General features: G+C 46.9%; 9 protein-coding genes across 10 annotated transcripts; 5 read left to right on the top strand and 4 right to left on the bottom strand.

Annotated features, from left to right (window-relative positions):
- The first annotated feature begins 963 nt into the window (after positions 1 to 963).
- Positions 964 to 3,275, top strand: FOXG_01555 (fatty acid elongase 3). Its single transcript, XM_018378421.1, has 3 exons — positions 964 to 1,953; positions 2,005 to 2,074; positions 2,122 to 3,275. Exons 1-3 carry the CDS (start codon positions 1,534 to 1,536, stop codon positions 2,658 to 2,660), a joined length of 1,029 nt encoding a protein of 342 aa, XP_018234341.1. The 5' UTR covers positions 964 to 1,533; the 3' UTR covers positions 2,661 to 3,275.
- A 174-nt stretch (positions 3,276 to 3,449) lies between these two features.
- Positions 3,450 to 5,815, bottom strand: FOXG_01554 (uncharacterized protein; the record flags this gene model as incomplete). Its single annotated transcript, XM_018378420.1, has 2 exons — positions 3,611 to 5,815; positions 3,450 to 3,548 (listed from the first exon to the last, which is right to left on the bottom strand). The coding sequence occupies exons 1-2, from the start codon at positions 5,450 to 5,452 to the stop codon at positions 3,450 to 3,452; spliced, it is 1,941 nt and encodes a 646-aa protein (XP_018234340.1). The 5' UTR covers positions 5,453 to 5,815.
- Positions 5,816 to 6,617: 802 nt separating this feature from the next.
- Positions 6,618 to 9,247, top strand: FOXG_01553 (uncharacterized protein). 2 transcript variants are annotated; one of them, XM_018378419.1, is made up of 3 exons: positions 6,735 to 7,247; positions 7,296 to 7,332; positions 7,385 to 9,242. In XM_018378419.1, exons 1-3 carry the CDS (start codon positions 6,992 to 6,994, stop codon positions 8,910 to 8,912), a joined length of 1,821 nt encoding a protein of 606 aa, XP_018234339.1. In that variant the 5' UTR covers positions 6,735 to 6,991; the 3' UTR covers positions 8,913 to 9,242. The 2 variants fall into 2 exon arrangements, with proteins under 2 accessions (XP_018234338.1, XP_018234339.1); XM_018378418.1 differs by having other exon boundaries at positions 6,618 to 7,332; positions 7,385 to 9,247.
- Positions 9,248 to 9,795: 548 nt separating this feature from the next.
- Positions 9,796 to 10,295, bottom strand: FOXG_01552 (uncharacterized protein; the record flags this gene model as incomplete). Its single annotated transcript, XM_018378417.1, has 3 exons — positions 9,796 to 10,086; positions 10,141 to 10,198; positions 10,253 to 10,295. The coding sequence occupies 3 exons, from the start codon at positions 10,293 to 10,295 to the stop codon at positions 9,804 to 9,806; spliced, it is 384 nt and encodes a 127-aa protein (XP_018234337.1). The 3' UTR covers positions 9,796 to 9,803.
- Positions 10,296 to 11,376: 1,081 nt separating this feature from the next.
- Positions 11,377 to 11,721, bottom strand: FOXG_01551 (uncharacterized protein; the record flags this gene model as incomplete). The annotated part of the gene is made up of 1 exon (XM_018378416.1): positions 11,377 to 11,721. The coding sequence occupies one exon, from the start codon at positions 11,719 to 11,721 to the stop codon at positions 11,377 to 11,379; it is 345 nt and encodes a 114-aa protein (XP_018234336.1).
- Positions 11,722 to 14,417: 2,696 nt separating this feature from the next.
- On the top strand, positions 14,418 to 14,522 carry FOXG_18131 (uncharacterized protein; the record flags this gene model as incomplete). The annotated part of the gene is made up of 1 exon (XM_018398177.1): positions 14,418 to 14,522. One exon carries the CDS (start codon positions 14,418 to 14,420, stop codon positions 14,520 to 14,522), a length of 105 nt encoding a protein of 34 aa, XP_018234335.1.
- A 2,277-nt stretch (positions 14,523 to 16,799) lies between these two features.
- Positions 16,800 to 19,089, top strand: FOXG_01550 (uncharacterized protein). The gene has a single exon (XM_018378415.1). The coding sequence runs from the start codon at positions 17,174 to 17,176 to the stop codon at positions 18,329 to 18,331; it is 1,158 nt and encodes a 385-aa protein (XP_018234334.1). The 5' UTR covers positions 16,800 to 17,173; the 3' UTR covers positions 18,332 to 19,089.
- A 4,715-nt stretch (positions 19,090 to 23,804) lies between these two features.
- FOXG_18130 (uncharacterized protein) lies at positions 23,805 to 26,073 on the bottom strand. The gene is made up of 2 exons (XM_018398176.1): positions 25,870 to 26,073; positions 23,805 to 25,822 (listed from the first exon to the last, which is right to left on the bottom strand). The coding sequence occupies exon 2, from the start codon at positions 25,466 to 25,468 to the stop codon at positions 24,869 to 24,871; it is 600 nt and encodes a 199-aa protein (XP_018234333.1). The 5' UTR covers positions 25,469 to 25,822; positions 25,870 to 26,073; the 3' UTR covers positions 23,805 to 24,868.
- Positions 26,074 to 27,298: 1,225 nt separating this feature from the next.
- FOXG_01549 (uncharacterized protein) lies at positions 27,299 to 27,686 on the top strand (the record flags this gene model as incomplete). The annotated part of the gene is made up of 2 exons (XM_018378414.1): positions 27,299 to 27,354; positions 27,401 to 27,686. 2 exons carry the CDS (start codon positions 27,299 to 27,301, stop codon positions 27,684 to 27,686), a joined length of 342 nt encoding a protein of 113 aa, XP_018234332.1.
- Between the last annotated feature and the right edge of the window lie 110 nt (positions 27,687 to 27,796).

Genomic DNA, 27,796 nt, shown 5'->3' with positions numbered 1-27,796 from the left:
ACTGTAACGTCCTGCGCTCTATCGGCAAGGCTGTCTTTGGTGACAGGGAATTGGAACGTGAAGACCACCAATAGTTGAACTGGCATTGAAATTATTACGGCACCCACCATTTGATTGACAGCTGCGAGGTAGCCACACCTTAAGACACAAGCACCGCCACACCGTAGCCACAAGTGACACAAGCTTCAAAGTTTGAGATGAAGGTGATGTGAATTGAGCAATCAGTTAAGCGAAACCTTGATCAAGATTCTTACATAGGCTTTTAATTTAGCTCAGAGGAACCGTGCTGAGATTCGTTGAAGTATTGATCGATCCGGGCATGGGGGAATCGCCGATATTTGTATGAAACCTTGGTTCGAAATTACAACGACGAAGGATTTGCAGGAAGCCAACTATCTATATTGCGAGGATCGAGTTGCTCAATCTCTCCAGCCTTGTGCTTTCGAGTAGTTGTTATTATTTTTCAGTCTCACTATGAGCGAATCAAGCTTGCAAATGCCATGTGACAACCTTGCATTATGTCGTCGTGATACGATGTACGGATATTAATGCCATTGTCTAACGGGCTTTTATCCCGGAGTTTGACATAGCCAATGAGTTTCAACCAGGCTACACCATTCGGTCATCACCGCAGTCTTGGCATCCAGTAAGCCTCGGGACACGATCTCACAGGCACAGGCACAGCAGAGTCAGACAAGTGTAATAAGCAACGGTTGAGCACAAGCCTCAGGGGACATCATTAGCATATTGTGTGGTTATGGCATTTCATAAATCACGTGTAGTCTCTAAACATCTTCGTTTCATTGGTGCATCCGGAGGACCCGGCATATTCACATGTAATTGCAGTGTGGAGTGAATCCTCATCTCGGGCATGCATGCGTGTGTAGTGCTTCCTCCTGTGAGCGCGTGCCATGTTTTTTAAAAGGAATTAGAAAACAGTAGCCAAAAGCGCACGAGCCTGGCCAATTCTTGGTACCCGGGGCGGGCCTGTTGGTGAATAAGATATACGCATGGCAATTGGGTGAATTCTCGAGATGCCCCCTACAAGATGTACTAGTGGCACCTCGATGGAAGGAAAGTGCGGTGCCAGGTGCCACTTTCACTTTACTGCTACAGCGTCCGCGGCAGCCGGAGATCCAATCTGCCCGGTAAAAGTGCGATTGAGGGAAGGTAGCGGTGCGGATTGAAATTTCCCCTTTTTGATGCGCCGTCCTCCTCTGGCTCTCCCTCAATTAAAACTCTACTCTCCTTCTCCCCTTTTATCTCCTTTTTAATTCTACGCATTCCCACAGTCGCCGTTTACCTGGCTTCTTCTTTAAACCATTTCATCTCTCCGGAGAACCTTCTTCTTCTTGTCATTCCTTGTCAGTCTTTACTTATTCGCCTTTCACGTGTCCTTCCCGCGCCATTGGCTCTGTCGCGTCTTCGAAAAAAAGCCACGTCGAATACGTAACTTGGCTACTCAAATCCCCTACTTAATAAACGATCCCGCGGTCAACAATTGTGTCGGTTTCAACGTACAATTCGCCCATCATGTCTGCGTCTCCCGCTACTTTCTACGAGCAGCTTCCCCTGCCAACCATCGACCGGCCTTTTGGCGTTCACCTGTGGCCCATCTTTGACAAGGCATTCACTGCTGTTGTCGGCTACTCTGCCAATGACTTCAAGTTTGTGCCTTTCGAGACCCCCATGTCAACTCTCAAGTCGACTTCGATCTTTATCGTTATCTACTATGCCATCATCTTCGGTGGTCGCGAATGGATGCGCAACCGTGAGCCCTTTAAGCTCAAGGGTCTCTTCCTCATCCACAACCTCTACTTGACTCTGATCAGCGGTACTCTCTTGGCTCTCTTCGTTGAGCAGCTTCTTCCCACCGTTGTCCGTGGCGGCATCTTCCATGCTATCTGCGATGCCGAGGGTGGCTGGACTCAGCCCCTTGTGGTCCTGTACTACGTAAGTATCCAGCAAAAATTGACATGCACTCCCAACTGACAATTGCGACAGCTCAACTACCTCACCAAGTACCTGGAGCTCCTTGATACCGTCTTCCTGTTCCTCAAGAAGAAGCCTCTGAGTATGTATTTGTTCCCAGTGCGACTTTGACAAGCTAACATTTACCAGCCTTCCTCCACTGCTATCACCATGGCGCCACCGCCTTCCTTTGCTATACTCAGCTCATCGGTTCCACCTCCGTCTCTTGGGTTCCCATCGTCTTGAACCTGCTCGTTCACGTCGTCATGTACTGGTACTACTTCCAGAGCGCTCGTGGTGTCCGTGTTTGGTGGAAGGAGTGGGTTACCCGTCTCCAGATCATCCAGTTCGTCATTGATCTCGGCTTCATCTACTTCGCCTCTTACACCTACTTCACCTCGACCTACTTCCCCTGGATGCCTAACGCTGGAAAGTGCTCTGGCGAGGAGTTTGCTGCTTTCTCTGGTATCATTACCATCAGCTCTTACCTCGTTCTGTTCATCTCCTTCTACTTCGCCACCTACAAGAAGCAGGGCAAGGCTCCTACCGGCCGACAGAGTCTCCGACGCATGTCTCAGGCTCCTCTTCCTGACCCTCATCTGGTCCAGACTACTCCTGTCAAGAAGTCCAACGGTGCCACCGCCTCTGGCTCCAAGACCAACGGCTCAGTTCGATCCCGCAAGGCCTAAATGTCTGGCTAAGACTATGTCGAATCGGCACAAAGGTATTCGAATGAGTACATCGGCCTATATTGATATATTCTCATTTTGGTAACGACTGCATAATGCTACGCGAGCATTCGAGCCATTCTCGCGTTGGAGTTCGATCTGGATTGATCTCAGCGGCTTCATTACGTATATAAAACAATTTGGAGATTCGCTTTTTTCTGAAAAATGGGCGGCTCGGTTGGTTTCGAAGCTGAGATCTGCTATGAATAATAGTCTTTATGTGGGTAGCGATAATGATGGAGGGTGTTGACGATGCTTCTCACGGTTTTGAGTTTACAGGGCGAACACGGGGCATTTGAAAGGACGGGCATGGTTATTGGGACACAAGTCTCGGCCGACTTTGAGCGGCCCCAGGCTACGACGATCTATCTAGAACCCTTGTAATCAATTTCTCAGCTATGTATGATAGAATTATTAATTCTCTCAGTTGTTGAGCCTGAGAGATGAATGAGCCAATTGAGGATCACTCACTTCATTGTTCTTGTAACACTTGGAGAACCTCGAGCTAATGTGTGATTCGTGATTCATGCTACTAGATGAAGCAGATATTCAATATGGGTATTAACAAGTAATTGGTAGTTGGTCATACATTCCATCTGGAAGGGTCAAGAGGCAAGCTATTAGCTTGCACTACTAGGTCACGAATTTACTTCGAAGGTACATAAGACATCGACACGTCGATAACAAATAAGCTTAATGTTTAGTCCGTTCCTTTTAATATAAACTTTAGTGTCGTTCTCCCTTTTGACCTTATCGTAACTCAAACCATTGTCCTTGAGATGGTGAGCTTGGAATTGTGTTCTTAGTGTTAAGAGAATTACAATCCATGCTGCTGACGGTGACAAGACTCTAAAATGCTTTTGCTTGAGTGGAATTGTCTGCATAAACTGCTTATCAACTTTACCACTGACTCTAATGGCAGTACTCGAAGTGATGTGGAGCCGCAAGGGCGTCTCATCCTCACAATGAGACGACGGATGGAAAGTTGCAAGTCTGACGACACGACGGCCGATGCTCATCTCGAGACTCCAGGAGCTGAGTTCTTCAAGGACATTAAGTCTGACTTTCAAGGGAGCCAGGTCTGATGGAGAAAAAGCCATGTTGAGAAGATCATGATCCCAATTTGAGCTCCAGGTTTTTGTGACAGTTTGGGACTCGGACATATTGAAATAGGTGATCAGCATGGCTAGATTCATAGCATTATCGACAAGATCCTGAGAGACATTTTTGGGTTTGTCCATGGATATCAGCCTGATAATAGCCTGGGCAGCCGGAATCCCTGTAACATACTGTGAATTGCGCGTGGTGAAAGAGTTCGCGAAGGACATGAACGATGCCAAGATCTCTGGATCAGAATCGTGACGGCAGTTTGTGGACAAAGTGATATGTCCCATATCTTTACCCCAACTGAACAGGCTATGTGTTTCTTCGACAACGTAAGGGTAGCTTGCACGATGAGCTGGAGATGAAGTCGGCTCACCTTCATCGGGTGAGCGAAAATTGCTGGCACTATAACACCAGGGTGATGAAGCTTCCCTCTTCTTTCTGTAGTTGGGAACCCAGCTTGGCAGATCTGAGTGGCCATATTTCCCAGTGCCTGCGAGGGACAAAAATGCAAGAGGACTGTGGACATGCGTAGTTTGTTGTGTGCGTGCAGCTTTCAGCCAGCCTGCCATGTACTTGGTATAGACTTGTGAGGTCGTGTTCTTAGGACTATAGTCAGGAGTAATCGGTATTCCAGAAACTCCGAGAAGGCCATAGATATAATCTCGATCATCGGTGGCCTGTAAATTAGCTGCAAAAGTCGACACAGCCCACCCTTTGAAGCCATCTGGATCCGGTATCTTGGAACGTGCTTGCGCAAGGAATAACCATGAGATCTTCCCCCATGACATTGGGTTGCTGAGAAGGTTCCATGCTGCATCTGGTAGAAACTCGGGCTTCTTGTCATTGGCAACAGAAATTACACTTTGGGGAGTATCACGAAGCATAGACCAAGAAAGATTAGCCTCTCCTGGACTGATGAAGACAAGCTGATTTGCGAGAACGATTTCTTGGAATATCCAAACTCGTTGCCAATATTGGTGTTGCAAGAAGTCGGCTACAGCAGACCAAGGATCATTCAAGTGGTTGTTTGGTAAGTCGGGTCCTCGGTCGATACAAAGCATAGGATGGCGCCGCAACCATTCAAGATCGAAGTTTGTCTTATAAGGAGCATTTTCCTTGGGCGTATTCTCATATATGTCCTTCGTAATTGTTTTGATAGTTTCAAAAGCAAGAGAATAATCTTTTGGGCCGACCCAGGCAAACGTGACATGGGCGCGTTGGAAGATACGACGCATGAGTTGAACTTGTTGAGATCTCTCATCAAGATCGTTCTGGTTGATACAAATCGCATCAGCCCAAAGATATCTGACATGTGACTGTGATCGGAAAGAGTCATCGCTTAAGACGCAGAGAAAGGCTGAAGCTAAGTTGTCCGGGATTTTGACGGTGTTTCCTTTGATAGTGACCTGGCCATATTTTTTGGGATCGCCCCAGAGATAGGACAGTGCCGCATACTTGGGTTCATCGTCGAGAGATACAGTGACAAGTTCGAATTCAGAGGAGGGGTTTGGTGGTATTTTGAGGAGTCTAATTTCTGATGTCCTAGGGTTAAGAGGTTTGTATAAGCCTGAAGATGCTTGGCATATGGATTGTGAGAATAATCGACGAGTGAGGGAGCGGGTAGGGATTTGTAAAAAGCGGCGCATGATTGAAAAAACGGGCAATGAAACGATCTCATGGTCGAATTATGAACATGCTACGAGAGACTTTGGATGAGAGCATAACCTTCAAATGATTGAATGCCTTGCCCACGGCTACCTCGACACAGCCCCCTAGTAGAGGGAGCCTAAGATACCTTGAAGATATCGATGTTGGGCAGAAGTTACACATTCTCAGTTTGGTGGTCTGTATCAAAACACGGATGCTAAAATCTTTTCGAAAAAGCTAGTTGACGGTGAACGTGTCTATTCAGTCCAGTAGAGTTGTGTCAGTCGTTAGCCAAGACCTGCCAGCATCTTCAGTTCTTCAACACACCATCACCAGATAAAACGCGACCAGTTGACGTCATGTTCAGGGTCCAAATTAAGCAAAAGCAAAGCAAAAGCATACACGAACAGTCATCGATCCAATTTAATTCATGACTACCGACGAAATGCGTTGGTTTGCCAAGTTAAAGACATGGGTTGTGAGCCCATGTTTGCTATAAAAGGAACCCATTGGCTGCACATGCGAGAAATCCTACAGCTATCACAAACAGAGGAAAGAGAGACGCAAGGCAACACAATACAACGCAGTCAGGCATTTAATTCGGACTGAAGGATCCTGTCCTCATTTAGTTTCTCACCTAGAAACAGAGGCGCTTACGCCCGTGGCACTTGTAGATCCAACCCCTTTTCCGCTGACTGCATATCATAGCAAAAGGGGGTAAAGTTTAAGCCATCCAATGCGTTGCAATGTAATGTTTGCCGGCCTGTAATACGCAGGACAAGTTTGATATTGACGAGGTCTCTTTATTCCATTCCTGGCAGCCAAGACTTTTTTCTGTTTTCTGTTTCTGTTTCTGTTTCTGTCCCCCCTCTCTGCCCCCTGCTGATCGATGATCTGCCAGTGAGCAAGGAGGTGCTGATCAGCTACAGCATCAAAGCGCAGAGACCACGCGCTTAGAGGCAAACGCCACTCAGGTGTCAGCCTCTGAAAGTGCAGAGGAATGCGGGCTGGCGGGGTAAGGCTGCAGGCCGTTTGGATACAGCGTTTATCCCCTGAAACATCAGCCTTGAAGAAAGATGCATAATAATAATATTTAATTCTTGCCCATTTGGTTGGGTTGCGAGCTTAAGCTATCGCTTGGTCTTTGTTCTTTCCCATTTTGAATGCCGGATATACAGTCTCATTCATTGGCACGTGCTTCCATCCACATCCGAAAAGGCAGGTACCCTGGTGGTCCCCCCTGCAATTATTCAGTTCCCCAGAATTCAATTGGAGTTGGAGTTCGATCTTAATAAAGTCCCCTCGTTCACTTTCTCCTCTTCCTCACGCCTCTCACTGGTCTCCATTCAGTTCAGCCTCTCAAAAGAGCCTGAGCCTCTCTTGTTCTTCGATTTCTGTTGTGTGTTGCTCCTTGTTCCTTTCATTCTTTCTCTTCTATATCACCACTTTTCTCTCTTTCTTTTTTGTGACGTCTCCCAATCTTCCCTGTCTCTATCCACTCGCGATCTGTCCCTACAGCCAGACAACCGCACGCCAAGATGCGAAACCCCTTCCGACGTCGGAACAAGAAGGACAAGGCCGGTAGTGGCGGCCAGAGCTCAGACTTTATTGTTCCCATAGAGTTCCGTCCTCCTGGTGCTGGATGCCCACCGTTATATCCTCCAACTCGACACTCAGCATATCTGCTTGCTCATCTGCCACCAAAGGTCCTCGAGCGTATCTTTACTTTTGTTTGCCCGCACGCCCTTGACGAGACTTATGATACTTGTGAGGGTAGCGCAAGCACGAGTGACAGTGTGTGCATGCTATGCGACCTTCGTGATTTAGCTCATTGTGTTCAAGTTTGTCGCGCATGGCGGCCCAGCGCGGTCAAGATCTTGTAAGTCGTGCCATGGTGGTTCGATGATGTTCAACAGCTAACTGTTTCCTAGATACCATAGCGTTCGTATCGATCCAGTCCACTACTGCCGTTTAGAAGAATGGCTTGCCGAAAAACGTAAAAAGACCTCCCGCTTCGATCGCAATGGTGTCCCTGAGGATCCTGCTCAAGCTCGTCTCCGTCTCCTCCGACGTACTGTCCGTGATGATCCTACACGTATTGGAAAGTCTGTACAATATTTGAAGCTTCCATACATGTTGCGCGAATCCTCCCAGGTTGAGCTTGCCCAGACCATCGCTGTTCTTCCAAACCTACGATATGTCGACTTGCCCGAAGGGATGTTTTGCGATGACCCTCATTACGCGACCCTCCGCCTCGAAGTCCAAGCTCGATGTCCTAATCTTCGAAAGATGACCTATATGGGTGGTTCTGAGCGAAGCCTGGCCATGCTCGCCTCGGGTCAAGTCTGGCCGAATCTTGAGGTGCTGGAATTGAATGACCTCGCGATTGATGCCATGACACTTCGGGCTGTTCTTGGTAGTCTCACCAACTTACAAGCGCTCAAGGTGTCAAACACGCCAGGTCTCTCAGATGAGGTCCTGTCCTCATCAGATGGTCTTCCTACGCTACCACCTATGAAGGAATTAGTGCTGAAGGATACACCGGGAGTGACATTAAAGGGCCTTATCGAGTATCTTGCCTGGCAAGAGACACAGCAAGCTCTGACGGTCCTGACGCTTAAGGATACAGGTGTCCACCCTGCAAGCTTGCAAGAAATCTTCACAATGGCCTCGTCTCTCAAAACATTTGCCATTCAGACCAATGTTTCTGAACAATTCCCAACATCAGCCAATTCACGCCCACTGGCATCAAGAACGCTCGAAACTTTGCGGTTTGAAGTTTCTTCATCTTCAGCGGGTGCCTTCTCCAGTGTGACGATGGGCTATTACTCATATCTTGCGAGCTCCATCCTCGGCGGCGGATTCCCCAGACTAAGGCGACTCTACGTTCATGATGAAAGCTTCCCTGACCAGTTACAGGGACTTCCACCTCCCAATGCTGCATTCGCTGGAGGGCATGTACGCGCTGGATCTAATTCATCTACGAAATCCACTCCAGGGTTTGCCTTCCCATCATCAAACCTATCACCAAAGTCAGCAAATCTTCCTGTGCCTAGGCGGCCCATGTCGAATATCCAACCACCCAGCAAACGCTTCAGCTCTAATAATCCATTCGCTCCTCGCAATCCCTCGTCGGCAGCTCCCACACATACACTCGAAGTTTTTACCAAGAGTGACGAGTTTGGAAAATGGAATTTTGTATCAGTTGATCCGATGATCAGATCTGCTGCGGCACCGTCTCGCCGACCGGTTAGCAGCTACGGGCTGGCGGCCGATGTCACGGGGTCTGGGTGGGATCGAGGAGATGCTCGACGTAGTGTCATGGTTGGTAATGGTGCTGGCGTGTTTTTGGCCGTGCCTGGCCAAGGGGGCGACGATGGTGCGTTCAATGGAAGCTCTGATCCATGGCGACCTCAGAGCAGTGGGGGATCCCCTCGACGCAGTCGAGAACTGTGGTAGTGGAGTACCTTTCAACAGGTTACGGTTAATCCCTGTGGGCCCTAGGGGTCTATTCCGTAAGCTTATACTATTAATGTTTCCTTTGTCACCTGGGCTCTTGGCAGAGGATTGAAGTGATGGATGATGGGGCATTATGAGGTTATGGCGGATGAAGGGAAGTTGAGATTGATTAATTCTTGGGATCGTTTGTTATGCAAAATACCCTAGCAGTTGTAAAGGAGAAGTTGCTTGTGATCGCTGGTAGATTGAGGCAGCCGTAGGTTGACTGAAAGATCTATGTTTCTGTAGATCTAGAAGAATAGACTTTTGCAAAGAATGTGTGTTTGACAATCCAGCGACATCCGGTGTGTTTCAGCTTCGGGCTAGGGATTCAGTGATCGACGGCAATTCATTCCAGAATTAAAGTTTAATGCCTTCATTGTTAAATCTGTGTCTGTATTCAGAATGTTTTCAGAAATATCATATCGCCACGTCCTTGCTAAAAGGCACTTTGCATCATTCCACGTTGTACATGGAAGTCAATTTGGGAATTGAGGAATACTGTGCAATGTACTCCCCTTTTGCGGTTGCATCACTTCCAGCACATACTATGAAGATCCAAGGATAGAAGCAAGATTTGTGACGCCTTAGTCGATGTAGTTGTTACCGGGTACGTCAATCGTTCTTCAATACTCAGGTTTCATAAACTGCATGCAGATTTATGACGTTATTATGCATGGTGATGTGTGCTTAAACATCCCTGTCAGGCTGGCACCTGCGCCCAGGGACTCACTGACACTCAGGTCAAAGTCAACACACCATTTGAAGGACGCTCAACTACTGTCTATCTGAGGTATACAAAAATTTCTCCCAAGACAGGTCAAGATCGTTGTCTTGTTTTTAGATACTGTATCAAGGTGTAGGTATCGCCAAAGCACTCTTCACCATTGTGGCCCAAGACTCAGTCGACAGTGTTGTCGCATATGGAGCAGGTTTTGTGTAGTCGTACCCTGTAGCATTGCAACTCGATGTCATCTCCTCAAACTCGGATGCATCTTCATCGTTGTAACTTATACCTGCCTCCAATTCTATCCTCAGTGGCGCCAACAAACAGTCCTCGCATTCGAGTGCTTTGCCTGATCCGCGATGGATTCGCCATTCCGCAAGTTGAAGATCACACGATTTCCCAGTAACTCTGATTAGTCTTAGTGATAGCACATAGAAGCATTGGGTACCTAGGATTGCTTACCTATCTCGGTAGCAATATGTATTGAATGAAAGGAGTAGTAAATCGACCATGTATGTTGCTAAGTAGTATGTTAGCTGTAGTACCCGTCCTTGCGTCGGACGGGTTCACTTACGTGGGAAAATTTTGTCCTCATAAAGGAATGCCACAGCATCCATATTCGTGTTGCATGCGGCCTCAATCTTCAGCCGAAGCTCCATCAAGCTGTTGTAGCAATTTTCGTGACAAATCTCGGCCACCTCTTCGCCCACAAGTATTTAAAATATCAGATCACTGCAGGGAAAATAAGCAATTTGGCTGCATTTGCAAGAGTCGTAACTTACGGATTAGGGCTGTGGTAGAACAGTCCGGGCGAGCATTCTGTGACGTTTGTGTTCAACATGCGCAGGCAGCTGTCACTTACAGTCATAGTCTCATACGGGTATTTGAAACCCAGCTGTTGACCAGGTGCAATTGGGAAAAAATGCGCCGCTGCTGCAGCTATCTCGAAGGCAAAGAGATGCCTCATCGTGTTTGGGTACCGTCACAACTGGGTGATGGTAGAAATTGCAGAACAAGTCAGAACGAGTGCCCGTTTATAATTACCACACAAAACTCTATCTGTCATTCACTTGTGGCCACGTTGAGACATCATAATATGAGTAGTCCATAAGGTCTGTTCATATGGTGACTTCCTAGACCTCAGATTGGTGCGAATAGTTCCCAGTTCAATCAGTGAAACCTCGCCATGGATACGTTGGTCATGATGTATGTAGCAAGCTACATAGAAACGAAGGGAAACTTATGTCAAGATACCTATATATCTATCTGACTTATGTCGTGTGATTACTAAATTGATTTCTTGCTTGACAGGCTGGCTTGGTATATCTCGCTCAACAGTTATAACCAAGTGTGTCCCCAGAAGATGTCGTGTTGTTAAGGATTAAGAGGAGTTCTCAAGAGGCAATTGTTCTTGCGCATCAGATAGAAGTTAGTTAAATAAGATTTTGCTCTGTTATTGGTGTTGTTGCTGAAGCTCTCAAGTTAACTCTCGCTGACTTTCACAGAAACCTGCGTTGCTTGTACCATTTGAGAGAGACTTGTTCGTATACGGTACCTGTAGCGCCGGAGCCGATGACTTCAATAACTTCTAATCAATGGGCATTAAATCTCTGCCGAGCATTACCCCAGGGGGTCTTGGGGCGTTTTGTTCTTCCAGCTCCTCATGAAACAGACTGTTGTAGAGCGAGGGAATGCCTTCTACGCCAGTGTAAATCCAGCCTGTGTATTCCTTGGTGCATCCTTCGATAGAGGGAAATCCGTTTCTGCCTCGTCCTCTTGGTTCACATTTCTCATCCAGCATGACACAAACGACAGCCCTTTTATGACCTTCAGCGCCTGCCTCGACCCAGGCAGCGTATTGGTCAACGGTGTCGAGGCATTTCTGATCAACATAGACACAATATCTTTATCTTGGAGATATACCGCTAACGGATCATCTGCTCTAGCACCATCTCTCTCAGTAGATCGCTCGGAAACCCACTGAGAAAATTGATCGTGCACCTGTTCCTTGGGCGCATTATTGAGGGTTTCGCAATCTTCCATGATAATCCATTCAAGATGTGGCTCGAGGGGTGTCCAGAGTTCCAAGTGCTTGAGAGTGTGGGTACTCTCAGCCCTATCATTCTTAACCTTGCATGTAACTAGAGTTAAGGCGCTCTCTCGACGCCAGGCACAACTTAAAAAACATGGCGGATGCTATGATTTGACATCTTGAATGCAAACTATAACTCACAGGTCGTTCTAACCAGGCATTACAAGTCATGCAGAGGTGGGTAAGCGAATATAGACATTATGGAGTACATCAGTTACCTATGATACATCGTATCTTCAAAGCAAAATGGTTTAAGATCGAGCAGAAGAGAACCTTCAAGCCAACGGCATCGGGGTAATGTGGATGTAGGAATTATTGGTAGCAAGTCATGATATCACCGACAAAATTAATTAAACGTCGCTTTCCCTCGTATCGTGTCATAAAAAATGCTAAAAGCCATGCAAGGTACTACTTAAAAGCAGATCACTTACATCTTCGGTTTCAATCCTGACACAGAGGAGGAAATGATAAAGTCTTAAGTTCCTCCTGGTATTATCAAGAACCCTTCATGATCTTCCAGCTTTTGGGTACGGTTATTGGGGATCAGAAGGCACAATGATTTACTAGGCTGCCAATAACAGAAAATAGACGCAGAACGCGATCCTTTGATACCCCCCATAGAAACCTCAGTAGCAATCATTATTCATCCCTAAGACGGCCCTCGTTCACAAACACTATTCCATTAACAGCCACAAAAAAAAAAAAAAAAAACATTCGACTCATTCAAAACGAAAATACAGGCTTACATCACCTTAAAATTATTAATAAACGACGTGGCATTAAAATAATGACATTGCACTGACCTTAGCTGGCATTTCACGGATAGATAGAGCCCCGGTTCTAGGCGGTCATCATCTGGGTCTCCGTCCTGCAACGGGTACAGTAAAATACTCGGAAACGCGAATATCCTTTAGATCCTTGACAAGATGCGTGTCAGCCAATGCCTCATCCTTCTGTACCTACACAGTGAAATGTTTCTACTCCAGAGAGTATTGCTTCTGTACCGAAATCGTGGGGTAAGAAAAGAAGACAATATGTGAGGGATGCTATCGACGTGGGGCCCGACCCATGAAACGAAGTCCAAGAATGCACGAGGCAAGGGTGAAACTATCCGAGAAACAGATTTATAGTGTGGGTGAATTTGAGACATGTTGCCGATAGACCGTAATAGTTGGGTCGTGGCAAGGGAGCGACAGAAACACTTGGTATTTCATTAGTGTTGCGGAGGGAGGAGTTTATTTGGTACGTCTAGTTTCACAGGCATTCTCGCCTTCGGCCCGGGCAAGCTGGAACGTGGATGAAAGTTGTTTCGATTATTGATTGTAGATCACTCGCCTATTGATACTGTTTGCCAGAACCGAGTACGTGGACTCTCAAGGGTGAAGCAATACGACAACTCAGCCATCACGTTTAAGCTTTAGATAGTAACGTGAGTTGGCTGGTTGCTTGTCAGCTCCTCAAGGGAGCGGAGACTATTATCATGAGATCCATAGTTGCATCCTTTTCACGGCTGCGCCGACTTGTACTCACAGTATAGACTAATTTTGCACTCTAAATAGTTTACACCCAAAAGTCTAGACAGACACATAAAGTTCACACTTCAGATCTAAAAAAGGACATGGCTGCTTAGAGCAGACCCAAATTTAGACTCTGGACGGGTAGCTAGATGACACTAACCTGATCCGAGTTAGCCAGATCTCACATAGAAGTGGCTGGTGACTCTCCACTGTGACGTTACAGAGAATGCTGTGGCTGTAGGTTTGTGGCGCACTAGTGATGTGGACCTGGGGAAAGCTCTCTTCGCTTCTGCAAGTTCAAACCATGGCGTCATCCAGTTTGAGCCAATCCATGTTCATAACGAAAATCTTCAACAATGAAATAAGGGTTCACGGGTAGATCACTGTCAATAACAAAGACAATTATGAACGCTGGAATTGAGCAAAGGTACAAAGCCTCTCAATTGGTCTGGATTTAGACTCTTTCAACAAATACATTCCAACGAGACGCCTCGACCGAGAATGGACGCTTTCAGTGACTGCAGCGCAGCCAACGTCCATAGCCAGCAAAGATAAGTCTTCCTCTGTACCTTGGACAGTAAACTCGTAAAGCCGACCCTTGGCGACTCAGGACCGCGCTCATACAATGATATGAGGCTATCAAGAGCGGAGCAAATTGACCTCATCTCGGACGGAAATGTCACTGTTTTACATATCGCTTCCGGCCGTACCAGTACGATTTCGTCAATGTAGCTCAGAATATCTTTCACTGTGTTCATCCTCGCGGGCTATAATGTCCTTTAGCCTTATCAAATCGACATGGTCGAATGCTCAGGTGCAGAATTTGATACTGGAACAAGATTCTCCGTGTCCATCATCATCTAGCATCAGACCAACCTGCGACAGCGGTTCTAGCGTATCAGCGTTGAGTATTTGGACCCTTGGATCGGACCCTTGTTTTCTTGGCGCTTTGCCGACTAACCTGAGACTCAGATGTCAAGGGGTTTCCGAATCGAGGGGTTCGAGACCTAACGGTTGAAAGCTACAAAGGGTGAAGCGCAAAGGGAATAGAATGACGGCTGTATCTTATAGATTCCCATGTCAAGGGATGGACAAGGGAGCTTTGAGGTTGATAGAGTGAATATCTTCAAATGAGGTCTCAAGAAGATGAGCACATTGTCGTGCGAGTTGAGACTTTACCCGGCAGGGATAAGTTTAATGGGAATACCTCCGAGAACAAGGTGACCACTAATTAAGTTGATTGTCGAGTCAAGACTTTTTCTTCTGCCGGAGAAAAAAAAAAACGGTAGTGGTTCATCGTATCTCGCTCGCGAACCCGACGCAAATGTCGGTCTGGCGACACAAAAAAGCGATCAAAGTGGGTGTATGGAAGTATTCGGAAGTGTATGATATGATTGGTCAGAATGCGTCCTCCTGGTACGATACCATGGCGGATCACCGATGTTAGCGGGACCAGTTGGAGCAAGAGACTCGTCGTGAGCTGGAGAATGGGCGCTTCATGAAGGAACAAGGTTGCCCAATCTTGATCGTGTGTTGTCAAGTTCCTGCATCACAACTAATGCGCGGCACGACAAACAGTGTGCCACTCAAGAAATACTTTTTTGGTAGTCTATGCCTCAGATCCTCAGTGCCTGCGTTAACACTGCACACTACACACTACAATGTTGCATGCTGTTGCATCGTCTCCGCTTGGTGAGTTGGCAGGATAGGTACGGATACACTCGAAAACATCGCCTCGTCTTGGTATGCAGCATCGTGTCTTCTAATGCAGTCTAATGGATACAGCCATGCCGTGAATGGGTTGAGATCACACTAGACGATGCCTTGAGCAGGCTGGCGCGGTAGAGACCCATTCAGGCGTGATTGACTACTCAAGATCGACCAGATCAAGACCAACATGTCAACTACACTGTCTGCTACTTTGTGTTAAGTGAGTTGTCTCGAGATGTATTCCTCTGTGGGTGTGGAGCTTTCGGATGTGGTTTGACGCTGAGCTGGTGATACGCGAAAACGAGGTCGCAGAGACAAGACCAGCTGAACAACACCACGGATTTTTAATCAGTTATCATCACCACCCACCGCGGCCTGGTGACCCAGATGCAACCAGTCTCTAAAATACGGGCGGTAACAAATCTGATACAAAATATTCAAGGGCCCTGGACTGTCATCTCTTGATAGTCCAGGGCCTTTCTTTTCACCCGAGATTTGAGTCTCTTGTGGCAAAGAGTTGCAGTCAGAGCCTCGACAGGGGGATGCATTCAAGGTTTTTACCTGTGCAGATCATGAATGACTCTGACTCTGACTCTGACTCTGTCGAAAGAAAGCGGTGTCGAGGAATTTTCGGAATTTTTTTTATCAATCATTCTGTGCCTCGCCTACAGTAGCATCTGCAGCGACCAAAAGATGCCCAATCATGCATTTGGCTGCAGATGCACGTTTGCAAGTCCGTCTTTAACTAGAACTGCAAGCCTCGCAGCAGGGATAAAAAAAAAAGACATGAAGTCAGAATGCTATGGCTCACTGTAGAAGCTCGACATACAGTGACTCGAGTCGATGCTAGTCAGTATGATTTCTGTGAGTGATTGATGACCCAAAATGACGAACTAAAAGAGGCTGGTCATTCATGTCCACGTTGCCCGGTGACGACGCCATATTGATAAACCAGTCAGAGGTAAAGACCACGAGCGAACCCACGAGGTTGGTGAAGATCGCATGCAAAACACATCAACACAGTAACTGCATACTGGAAACATGAAATGTTTGTACTTGAACGTATTTACGTCAATCTCGAAATCTCTAACATTCGGAGTTTGTCATCCGGTAGATCATATTCATACAGCAAACGCAAGAGACTTTAAACATGTTAATCGGGATCTGAAGCTGCCGATGTCTCTGATAACGATCCGTAGCGAACGAACAGGTCTCCCAAGAGCCCTGGCGTTTAAAGCCTCGATATCACAATCACTATTCATCCTTTCTGGTGTAGCGTGGGGGATTTGAAACGGCTCGTGGACGGCATAAGACTCAATACAAGACAGAGGTCAGTGCCAAGGCTCAGGTGGCTCAGGACTCATCTCGAGAGTCGTGGTGCAGGTTGCAGTGGCTTTTTTATGTGTCTCTATGAGTGGTAGAGTATCGTGGTTTCTAAGGGGTTCTGGTCTATGAATTAAAGACTGTCGATGTTTGTCAACTCTATAGCCAGGCTGCTGATGAGGCTACTCCCAAATTCTATCGCCTCTTTTTCAACGACTTTTCTGGGCGGACCTAATTCTGAGGAGGCCCCATAGAAAATAATCCATCCTTTGATGGAGACCCTGCCACATGCCCTGCCACGCTCTGCGCTATGGCCCATACCCCTGCCACCATAAGCGCCCCTGCCTCTCCAAGTATACAGTGTGACAAAATGACCCCTTTCACACGGCCATTCTCGTACCAGAATGTGGCTCAAGTGGATCAGGAAGGGACCTGGGACCTTGGCTTGGGCTGAACCTTGTGCTGCTGCCCATTTGGCTTGCAAGAGTCTCTCAGGGACTTGTCTTCATATTAATGGATGCTACTCCCCCAACCTCATGGAACTGTTCTCCCTCTGTAATATCCATTCAACTCAACTATCGATTTCCAAGGAGCCCCTCCAATATACCAATACAAGACAAAGACATTCTTTCTGTTTTCGTCTCTTTTGTCTGGTTTTGTCTTGTTCTGTCTTGGATCCATTGTCTCACTTTCGCTACCGGCCACTCTCAAGACCGTCGTCGAACACCACCTGACTACGAAAGACCTGACGACATTGTTCACGACTTTGCTTTCGCTCCCTTTACTCTGTACCCCGCCCTCTTTACAAAGGGCCTACTAAGGGGAATTCAATAATATATAACATATATCGACAATGTCTCTAGCAGTGACGCAACAACCACAAAGGGAGCTTGATGCACCAAAACTTGATACTGCTCTCGCCCAACGGGTACAAACACAGTCACAGCCCCGATCTCAAATACAGTCTTTATCTGTAGAGCCTCCTATTTATTCTCCTTCCGCCGATGCCGACTCGTCACCCGAAAGCACACCTACAACAATGATTCCTTCACAACGACAACTTTCTGCAGCTCCTGCGCTGCCAGCCAAGAGCTCACTCCGAGCTTCAAGATGCCTCGATGGTCTCTTGACACACAAGCTTACCCCCGAGGGTCAAGCTCCTTTCTCTACTCCCCATGATGTCTACCTCTCTTCAGAAGAAGATGCGTCTTCTTCTGCCGATGACTTTTCCGATTTCGAATTCGACTCTGGTAGCGATGAATCCCAGTCAACTCGAAGGGGAAGTCAAGAGGACACCGCCAAGGTCGTTTCAGTTGTTTTCTCTGGAAAGCCCTCAGTGATTGATCTCCCTCGACGATCAGTCTCTCCCAGCATCATCAGTGAAGCTTCTTCCCGACCTTCGTCAAGAATGTCTATTTCATCCCGACCTCCTAGCCGCCTCCGCAGAACCACCACTCTCCCAGTCACTCTTCCCGTCCTCGACCGACGAATGTCTTTCTGCACTACTTCTTCCGGATCAGTCATGCACCCTCCACGAACAAGCAGCATGGGAACTCGTCTCGAGAAGCAACGACCCGATTTTCTCAGCATTGACCCCTTCGCCAAAGTTGAGCCCGAGGTCAAGGAAGAGGCCACCGAGAGGCCCAAGACACCAAAGTCACCCGGTGTTTTCAAGCGTACACTAAGCTTGGTCAAGAAGCGAAGTCGACCTTCGCTCAACACCCATTTCGCCAGTCAATCCAAGGATAACCTTTCCCTCTTCACACCCACTTTCCCCATGGAGCAGGTTCGAGAAGAACCAGGCACAGACTCCGAGGGGAGGGCCCCCAAACCCATTCTTCAAAAGGCGCCAACCTATCACGAGTTCGCCCAGAGGAGGATGTCTTCAGCACCAATGTCTCCCATGTCACCTATGTCTGAACCCGGATCTCCAATGACACCTAATGGCACTCGTAGCCGTTTAAGGCAAGGATTGGCAGCAGCCGCGAGAAGGCGAAGCGTCAAGGTTTAAAGACCTGACCTGTACTTTTACGAATTATGACTGGGCAAAACGGATATGGGTGCTAGACGCCTCTAATATTTCTCCTTTGTCACTATCTTCTGTATCGACCAAAAAAGGTCCTAGGGCAAAGGAAACAGGCGTTCTATGGACATATTCTGCTGGACAAGAAAAACCGGCGTTGTATTGTATTAACTCACCACTCGAACTGAGAATGGCGTTTTGGGATATATCAAACATGCTTTGCAAGCATCACGACCTTGGACAGGTCTATTGGGTGGATTTTTTTCAGATAAATTGTTAATGAACAACCGCAAAAAGACGGTCATGCATATCATGGATGGAGTTTTAGCTTTGTTCTGATGAATAACAATATCACGATTGCTGCTACACATTCTGTCCCTCTGATGTCTTGTGATATGTTTGTACTTTGAGGCTGAGACTATTGATTGTGGTGAAGTGGTTACGTTAGTTCGGGGCGGCCCCTACAAGTGCCTGAGTCTGGGGTTAAACTCAACAGCCACCGACAGCATCGTCTTGCCGACAGACCAGGAAAGGCTGGCAACCTTTGATGGGGCATTAAGAATGATTCTAGAACTGTTTTGTCCGCCTTCGGAATTCAAGGTGTTGTGTTGGTGCTGCCTCTAGTATTGATTCCGGAAATGGAATACTATATGCAATGCATCAATGACTATCGTCTGTATCTCGTCATGAGTGTTGATCATGTCCCCTGTTACTTTTTGCTTCTGTTGTTGCGGTGATGAGGAACATCAGATCTAGACAGGGTGTAAGTGAGAGATACTGTGGGGTACTTCAAGAAGCCCTCACAAATGGCGGTGGGCAAAGTACATAGAAGTACTTTCCGCATTCGGTAGGTGGGAAATGAATCGACTCGGTGAGGCACGTCAAGGCAATTTAATATGCCGTAGCGTTATGATTTACTGTTAATCTCGGGATGTCACCAGAGGTGAAATTAAATTCTAGAAGATGAAGAGAAGTCATAACCGATGATGTAGTTATTGTCCGTCTATCCTGAAACAATTCATGCCCTTCTCAAGATCGAATAGTGAGTGTCTTGGTGAATATAGAGTACCTGCAGATCTCCCCTGAGCGGTCAACCCCTGTTAGCTCATCGCTGCAATCATCTTTGATTGAGATCTACCCCTTGAATCCAATCCCCCAGCGGTAAAAAGTAAGAACACGGCACGGGAGGATTGAACCATCGGGGTCACTCACTCCCAAACTCACTGTACTGTATGTACATGCGAACCTGCCCTGTCAATCAGACTAGTTCATCGCTAATTATATTTCACCGTTCTTGAGTCAAGGTCTATGCTCGAGCACAGTCAGCAAATCCTTAGAGCTAGCCAGCCAGGGGAAGCTCGAATTGCAGTGGAGATGGTGACTTTGAATTACTTGTGGGTATGGAAATGCGAGAATGTCTTGCTCGATGGGGTTTACGTTGTATTTGCCCGTTTCTCATGCTACTGTATGATGTCTTTGCTTTCTTTTCATGAGACGTTGGCCCACACGGGAAAAGCAATGAGGCGGGAGACATGCATGGGTGTGGTGTGATTCGTCTCGTATGTTTCTCTGTGTCTTTTTGACTGTGTTTCATGAGCCAATTGAATTGCTCAATTGATCGTATTCCAAGTGGGTTCTTCATAAATTCATCTCAATTCATGAGCCTTCAATTGTTAGTCGCCTCCACTTTGTCTCTCTCTTTGTCTGTCTCTGTCTCTCTCACAACTCCAAGCTTGTTCCCTTCAACTCTGCGACAGACACAGCTGTATCAAACAGCGTCAGTGTCTCAGACAAGACTTCCTCAGCCGTCAAGCGATCGTAGCGGCTTCAACACGAAGAACCTCTTGCGTGCTCCGTGGGGGCCTCGAGCACTAAAAGAGGCGCTCGTTCATTTCCTTTTGATGCTTGGACCACTTGAAGGATGTTGCGCTGTGTCTTGCATGAGAATGCGGTGCTGTTGAGAATGTGGCTGGGTCACCATCAGGGGAGAACGTTACGGCGCTTGACTTTGTTCGAATTGTGGCTCCAGAAGCGCAAATAAACGCCAGAGAAGGGCGGTCAGAGTTGACGATGGAGCTTGAATTTGAACGATGTTACTGAGACTTTAAAAGAGTTGCACTCTGGAATAGAGATTGGCATGAGTGCTCGCAGATCTAGCGCTTTGGCGTCACGAGTCACTTGACGTATCTGGAGGACCCTGAAACATATGGTGGACGATCATGCACTACACTGTGAAATACTGGTGATCCTCGTCTGGGGGAGATTGGACCTTTGCTGAATAGCGATCGGCGATCAAAACTTCTCTGTAGACATCTAGTCTGTACTAAAACTTCGACGGACCGATCTGAGAGCTGGCATCTGCGGTGGCTTTCTGATGACAGGTGGAGAAGCAGATACTCGAGTATATGAAGACCTACGAGAAGTAGAATGATGGGCACTAGGATCTGGGGTTCTCCAGTGTCTTGTGTTGAGCAGCTGTGTCTGTTTGGAGATGCTCCACAAGACCTGACTCAGTAGTGAAGCTATCTCGAGACCCCATCCTGGTACGTGCTCGAGTCCCAAGATGGTGGACAGCGACACAGTACATATGAAGAGCGAGTACAAGACTATTGTAACTGCGATATCCCGACTTGAATGGAGTTTCATGATTCGGATCCGGGTGGAAGGTCTGAGCGGAGTTGGAAGTGAAACAGAAGCTTGGACAGATCGGTGTTGGAGTTTAAAAGCTTAGTGCTAGAAATAGCATTGATGATGCCGAATTGGTGGATTTGTCACTTTGAGTTGGGGTTTCAGGTGTGTTTACCTGATGGAAGCTCTGGCTTTTCTAGAAGAGGTAACGAACACGAATCGACGGAGCTGAAGAAACTTCAACGCATCGACAAGCGAAGACTGGACTAATAGGTGTCAACCGTTGACTAAGTCCCCGTCGCCTCAGGTATGTTAACTAGCTAGCTAGTGCTGAGGCGCAGTTGAGAATGAGACAGGCTGTTACACGTGATGGTTGGTTATGTTTTTGTGACAAGGACGACTATGCTTGAGAAGCTTAGTCAAAGCGAGTGACTTCATTTTACAGATGACGATAGTAACATGCAATCAATGTTGAGTTCAGCCATAGTTCACTATTATTTCATGCCATTATGAGCAGAGGGCATAACTTTTGTTAGCTCAGTTGCGGTAGAACAGAATTCAGGTGATGTTGGCACCTTGATAAGTATAGATTTCCTTTAGACTTCCAACTTGGAGAGGAAAAGGATCGTAAGATTATCCAGTTATGCACGTCCAGAGCCATCATTAAGCAAGACTTTGTCACAGTGTAGTGTAATTAGTCCAGATACTTTTGCCATCGTCAGATTACTACTGAAAAGAACAGCCTCGCCGCAAAAGACAGTCAGGTATTGCATTGACACGGGCACAAAGCGTTCTAAGATTCAAAGCAGATGGTGATAGTGCTGAGCTCTGGTGTCTGCGAGGCACTCAAGTCACGGCCTTTTCCTTGAGTACCTAGTAGTTGGTATGTTTTGGCATTTCTCTGATCGGAAGTACGTGGCGAAGTGGTTGCATTGCTGGCTGAAACTTTCCCAGCAATCTGACAGATTGGCGATGCATGAGACCATTTAGATGGAGTTTCGGAGGTGAGTATAGCTATTGGATGTAAGTAAGGCTTGCTTCCTCGATATGGGATTGGAAGTTATATATCATGAGACATGGATTATACAAAAAGGAGGATAACTGTAGGACTGAGATACAAGGTGATATTGATTGAAGTTAGAAACGAGAGAGAGGAAAGAGTGTACCTCAGTTAATCCTTGCTGTCTTAGATATCTAGACTCTAATCACTAAGAATGAAAATTATCCTCCATTCAGATGATAACTACATTGACATGACCTACGATGACATGGCCATGATACCGGCAAATTGATTCACCTTGCACCCAAGGCCATGCTTTCTCTGTGGTAGTCAGCCACTCATTGATTGAGCCACTATTCTCCTATATAGGTTGAATGTGCTACAAGACACCAGGTTGTAAGACAGACCTCTTGCATCTACCTATTTACCATCTCCAGGTTCAAGGCGAAGGAACTCACATTCGCGATTCGAGCTCGGCAACCCCTGACAATGAAGCCCATGGTAAGGCTACCGCCATCGACCTTGACACAACGTAAGAACACTTATCTTCTCATATTCTCGGGGTCCAATTTGCGCATAGGTCATCGGGATTTCGTGAGTTCGACTTGACCCGTACCTTCGCGGTGTCAAGTTTGTCATCCAATAAGGTGGGCGCCAGAATCATGGTAGTTATTGCAAAGACCCTTTTAACACTCTTCTACAATGAAGCAACACCTAGCGCCTCGGAGTAGGGCTTCAAGATTCCTAGTAAAGCCAGTGCCCTTTACAAGTTCATACCCTGTTCATCGAAGAGCCGCATCTCTCACACCCTCGCCGAAACGATGCTACATCAAGGAGACCTTGAACAACGCTGAAAAGACTCAGGTTCCAGCTCTAACTAATATTTCGCCTAACCTTGCGATTCAAGAATTCCACCCTCAGCTCGAGGGTTGATTGGGGTGATCGAAGGGCTTACGTGAACTGAAAAAAATACGCAGGGAGGCCCTGTCAAGCGCCATGGCTGTTTCGACCGAGTTCAGTTTCTGTTGTGTCGTGGACAGCCACTAACAAGTATGTATGTGGAATCCTGATTCACCGACCTAAACGATATGCTCCTTGTTTGGGCGTTACGACAGAAGCCGTCAGACAAATTGAATGGGATTCCTCGCTCCTTGGTTCATTCTCATAGCTAGGCTTCCAATGTTAAATCGAAACGACATTGGGCTATCTGCTGACTTCTGGTGGCTCAGCACTTAGCGCACCAGGTTCTTTATTGTTCGCCTAAGAGATGGTCTCTTGTAACTCTGCAGGGCCTTAAATGAGAAACGATTCTGCTTTGTCAAATCATTTCGTCTTCCATTCAGTAGTTACATCTTCCAAATGCTGGCAACCAAGGTACTGTCAGTTGACGATGGAGTAAGGTGCTCAGGAATAACCCGTTACCTTCCATACAGGCCAGTGACACATAAGCCATAAGTTTCCCAATTCAGTCCTTCATTTACCCGTTTGTCGAGAAGATTCATGTTTGGCGCGAGCAAGCCAAGACGTCAGTCTCAATCATATATCAGTCGGGGTGTTCCTGATCTTGGTAAATGCCTATGATTTTAAAGCAGAATCCTTCATTGATGAAGAGGAGAGTCATTGATCCGACGAGCTCCGTAACATCAAGCGAGGTTCCAAAATTAGCCAACCTCATGCTTCTACATATGTAGAATCTAATTGGCAAGCCTTGGGATATCTTTCGGGATGGCTGTGTAGGAATCTGGTTACTATGTCTAGGATTTCCAACTCTTCATGATGACATCGTGACTAGACCTTGAATTCTTGCAAGAAATCGACGAAAACGGATGTCAGGATGGACCGCAGTTTTTCTCCTCATAAAACCTCGTATAGACAACAACATTTGAAGGAATCACGACGAATGGTTTGAAAATGAGGACTCTATGCTGTGTTGGTGTAATCTAAGACCTAGAAGTAATGCCCTTCTTAATCATCCAACAAGTGTTCCCGTGCAAGGTATGAGCAGCATCATTAATCCCCTGATCACCAGCAGTAGTCTGCCTACCATCTAGGGACAAGGTAGCACTACCTTGATGTGTACGTTTTGCCCTCCTCCTCAGCACATAGCGCAATGTGACAACCAGAAAAGCCGATCAACATGAAAGCCAGTCCGAAAAATTACCATTACTACATGTCCATATCCTTCAGCCAGCTCCACTATCACCGATTATACTCCCATACATGACAGGATCCTTTGAGGCCTCAAAAAAATTGAGTCTGATAGTGTTGGTGTCCTCATCGTCTTCAAGGTTGATTATATCACCTCGATAGTCTCATCGTTCCAAGTAGCATCGATCTCATCGCCAGACGCGCCACTGTAGGGGAGAAGAGAACGATGGTTGAATGGATTAACGTAGTTGTGATAAGTTGATCAAGAAGTTTGATGAGCAACTCTAAAACTCGGCGGCCAAGCAGTCATGGCAATTGACACACACAGTCCTTGCCTAGCATGCAGCTGTCGAGATGGCCAGCTGGACCAAAAGCTAGGGGTCTCTTTTAAGCACCATGTACAGGCAGGAAGAAGTGTGATATGAGGGCGACTGTGGAGACTGTACACGTTTGAACTTGATATGCGAGTACCAAGCCTCCCGGCGGGTCAAGAGGGTATCTCCTATACAAAGGAGTAGTGTAGTAAGATACCCTGAAGCTCATATAGGTGTCAGTGAGCCTGTAGATATGGTTCATCCAAATGATAGACACTTCAAGGGTCTGAACACAGGTCGACGGGCAATGCTGCGATACTACACGACAACACTCGCACAAGTAACCCTAGAGCACCAGTTCGCTGGTCTGTAGCAAGGACTGAAAGTCGGATCCCAGAGCAGAAGGAAGGGATGGTCAGGCTGAAACCTGGTGCCTTAGACAAGACCTTGTAACTTAGTGAAGTGGTCTGTCAGCTCACAAGTTTGGTTGTCCTCATCCTCATCACATCGGGACACCACATCTATGCGCCAGGAGTGGGAAAACGAAGAGTAAGTCTGTACTTCTCTAGATCCATTGTGACAACAGTTGTCCAACTGATGTCGGTCATTCCGTAGTGGTATAATTGCCCTTTGGTCTGTCGTATGTAACGAAGTGAGGGTACGACACAAGAGAAATGACAGAGCAGGCCAGCAATGCAGAAATAGAAAAGATGAGAATGTCGTGGTGAAAACTGGGCCCCTTTGGTAACTTGAAACACTATGACATGGCCGCCTCTCCTTCCTGCATAGAGTTGCTGCGAGGGAGTGTGAGTTATTGGCTTGAGTAAGTTGACGAAGTGAGGGAAGTGATGATTTTGCAAGAGGAGTATTTGGTGTGAAGATGTAAGAATTAGTGACATCGTGAGTCGGAAAAGTGTTAGGGTAAGGTAAAGTTGAGTAAAACTCAGTGGATTGGGTAGGTAAGTCAAATAGCGCTCTTAAAGGCCGCGCGAGCCTGCTCATTCCATAAGGCTGAAGAGCGAGTCCTATCACCATGGTCAGGCGGTGACAAAACCTGGTGATGGTCCGAAGACTATCCCATAGATTGGGCAGTTTAAAGTCCTACCCAGGACCATGAAGGACGTGGGGCAAAGAAAAAGGTGTTTGACTTGGACGAAGCATAGTCAGAGAGACCTCAGTCATAGATGAAGGGCGGCCGTTGATCAGAACGAAATTGGAGTCGTTTTCTTCGTGATCATTTGTAATACTGAGATGCTGACAGTCGCAAAGCTTTGCAAGTCTTCTGCTTCAGCGTATGCTTATGGCATTATCGCTGACTTTTGCGTGCGATTTGGTATGTCGATAACAGTTTGCGTTCAACCTGGTTGAACTTATCGTTTATGAGCTTTTCTGTTCGATGTTAGCTCTTGTGGTCGCCTTGAGCAAGCAACACATACCTCATAGAGCGTTGCACGAGAAACATTCGAGCGCTAGAATGACTGCTGCGTGGCCATGTTGACGGCGCGAAGAAAGTTCAATCAGAGCAGCTCAGAAACGTCTCGTCTGTAACCATGGTGATTGTAAGGTCATGCCTGAAATGAAAACATGGCGCCTTTTAGAAATGAAGTGATTGGCAGTGGACGAAAAGGATCGTGTTCAGAATTGGGTGTGGTGGAGAAGAATGACTGAGGAAGATAAGGTGGGAGAAGAGTGTATATGGACGAGGGGTGGGTGTGTGCATAAACAACACCACCTTCGAGAAACGAGAAGGGAACTGCCTAAACAGAACTCAAGTCTTGATGCGCGCGGAAATAAATGAAATGAAGCAGTTTGAAGCCTTAGATCCGGTCAATAAGATTATGAGGAGATCCGTTTGTAAATTTGTGTTCATGGATGCGATATTGGGGTTTGAGAGAATCACTGGTGATGAGAAGCTGAGATTCTTGAGCTGGAGAGACAGAGAACAGAGAACAGAGAACAGAGGAGGGGTGGGAGTAAAGAGAAAGCTGTGTTGCGCACGGACCAGATCCGCAATTCAGCTGCGCATCGCTTCAGGGTCCAATGGCGCTAACTCAAATAGAGGCCGGTGGATATATCTTCTGAGCATCACCTTGGACGTCGTCCAACTTCATGTCACCCAGTCAAGTGCGCATAGGGAGCCATTCCAAGAAATTTGCCTACTATTTTTTAAGTGCGTCTTTCTTCAAGCTGCAATGCGTGGACTGGAAGCAGTATGGAAGAGACTCAGTTGTTCCAAGCTTGCCTCACTTAAACTGCTCCTCCAGTCTCCTCGAGGTCCGAATATTGAGCAATCCTTCAAGTGTTGAGATACGGGTCTATTGTATTCAAATAAGATTCAATAATCGTCTCAACACTTATGACCTTACAAGAGACTTTACCAATATGCATCTTGTCAAACAATGACTGTCTCGCGCCGTAGAACATTCCCATCATGGCTTGTCGTGAGGTAAGGTTCCAAAGTTCTTGAAGAGCAATACAGTCTCTATTGTCACTCTATTTGTGAGTATGTATGCGAAAGAAAGTCAATATGAGAGCAGCTGCATTACATTGTGGTTATTGCTTGAACACCTGGCAATGGGCTGCAGCGGGGGTTAGTCAAGTCAAGCTATTGTCCATTGCACTGGATATTCAGAAGTCATTGTTGCTAACCATTTGCAAAACCCCTCCCTCAGCCTCTTTCGCTTCTTTTCCGAATCACTTTCGCTTCCTCCCCTTTACCACAAAACACCAAATTCAGACCTACCACCCTTTGAAGCACATACAGCTATCCTGTCTTCCTTCTTTCTTGAGAAGATACTTCGCGGCATACTATCGTCACTTTCGTCAAGCCAGGCAATGATTCAGATACCGTTACAGTGATTCAACATGGCAGCTCAACAGGCGACCCCAGTTCTCGTGCTAGGCATTGACTTTGGCACCACGTAAGCAACCAACCCTTCCTCATGTACTCTCTCTAAAGTCTTATAGATATTCAGGCATCGCGTGGTGTCGAGCCGGCAAAAATAACGAAATCAAATTCACCACCAACTGGAAAAAGCGAAGCTTCGCCCAGGGAGACAAGCAGAAGGTCCCCTCGGCGATCTTTTATCATCACCTGAATGATGAAGACCCTGAATGGGGCGCGACAACTCCGCAGGATGATACTGTCCTTCGCTGGTTCAAGCTCCTTCTCGTCGATGAGAAGGATCTCCCGGATCATATCCGACACTCTGTTCAGCTGAAGACAGCTCGGGCTCTAATGTTGAAGGGCTAATAAGACCTCAGTTCAGATCTTGGGCGACTACCTGCGACAGCTTTGGCGTCACTGTCGTCAGAACATTGTCAGGGCCGAGGGTCGCCGAATGATGAACGTCTCGGCAGTCC

The sequence above is a fragment of the Fusarium oxysporum genome, chromosome 5, assembly GCF_000149955.1.
Source record: "Fusarium oxysporum f. sp. lycopersici 4287 chromosome 5, whole genome shotgun sequence".
In the NCBI taxonomy this organism is placed as follows: domain Eukaryota; kingdom Fungi; phylum Ascomycota; class Sordariomycetes; order Hypocreales; family Nectriaceae; genus Fusarium; species Fusarium oxysporum.
The sequence above is the reverse complement of the archived record's forward strand: the minus strand, read 5'-3'. Positions and strand labels throughout refer to the sequence as shown.